A 436-nucleotide genomic window follows, 5' to 3' on the forward strand; every position below is an offset into this window, starting at 1 on the left:
GCGGCGGGGTGTGGGGTAAGAGGGCCAGCCACACCCGCCTGACCAGCTCCTCCGTCAAGTTCACGTTGGCTTTGCTCTCCATCATGCCTCTCTCCTACTACATCGGGATGGCCATCGCCAGGTGAGTGGTGATGGGGGGACACACGGTGATGGGGGGGACACTTGTTGGCCCCTCTGACTCCCTCCTCCTCCTCCTCCAGCATCTCGGCCCAGAGCAACTTTGCGGTGGGAGCGGTGGTGAACGCCACGTTCGGCTCCATCACGGAGCTCACCTTCTACATCACAGCGCTCCTCAAGGGCTCTCGTGAGGGCAACCGCTGCTACACCGAGGTCGTCAAGTCGGCGCTGACGGGGACGCTGGTGGGCTGCGTCCTCTTCGTCCCGGTGAGGCGGGGGGCGCATCCACGGCAAAAAAGCCTCTTGGCCTCCCCAGGGG

General features: G+C 64.7%; 1 protein-coding gene across 1 annotated transcript in view; it reads left to right on the plus strand.

Moving 5' to 3' along the window:
* Window positions 1-46: 46 nt before the first annotated feature.
* Window positions 47-436, plus strand: part of LOC104402282 (putative cation exchanger C521.04c) — a gene marked incomplete at its 5' end in the record, with an annotated part of 3,154 nt that continues 2,764 nt past the window's right edge. Inside the window, 2 exons of the mRNA XM_010010115.1 lie at window positions 47-121; window positions 201-436. The exon at window positions 201-436 is cut by the window's right edge and continues 27 nt beyond it. Of these exons, the coding sequence (XP_010008417.1) occupies window positions 47-121; window positions 201-436 (311 nt within the window). The remainder of the gene's footprint in view (window positions 122-200) is intronic.

Source organism: Nestor notabilis, unplaced genomic scaffold (genome assembly GCF_000696875.1).
Source record: "Nestor notabilis isolate BGI_N333 unplaced genomic scaffold, ASM69687v1 scaffold22052, whole genome shotgun sequence".
NCBI lineage: Eukaryota > Metazoa > Chordata > Aves > Psittaciformes > Psittacidae > Nestor > Nestor notabilis.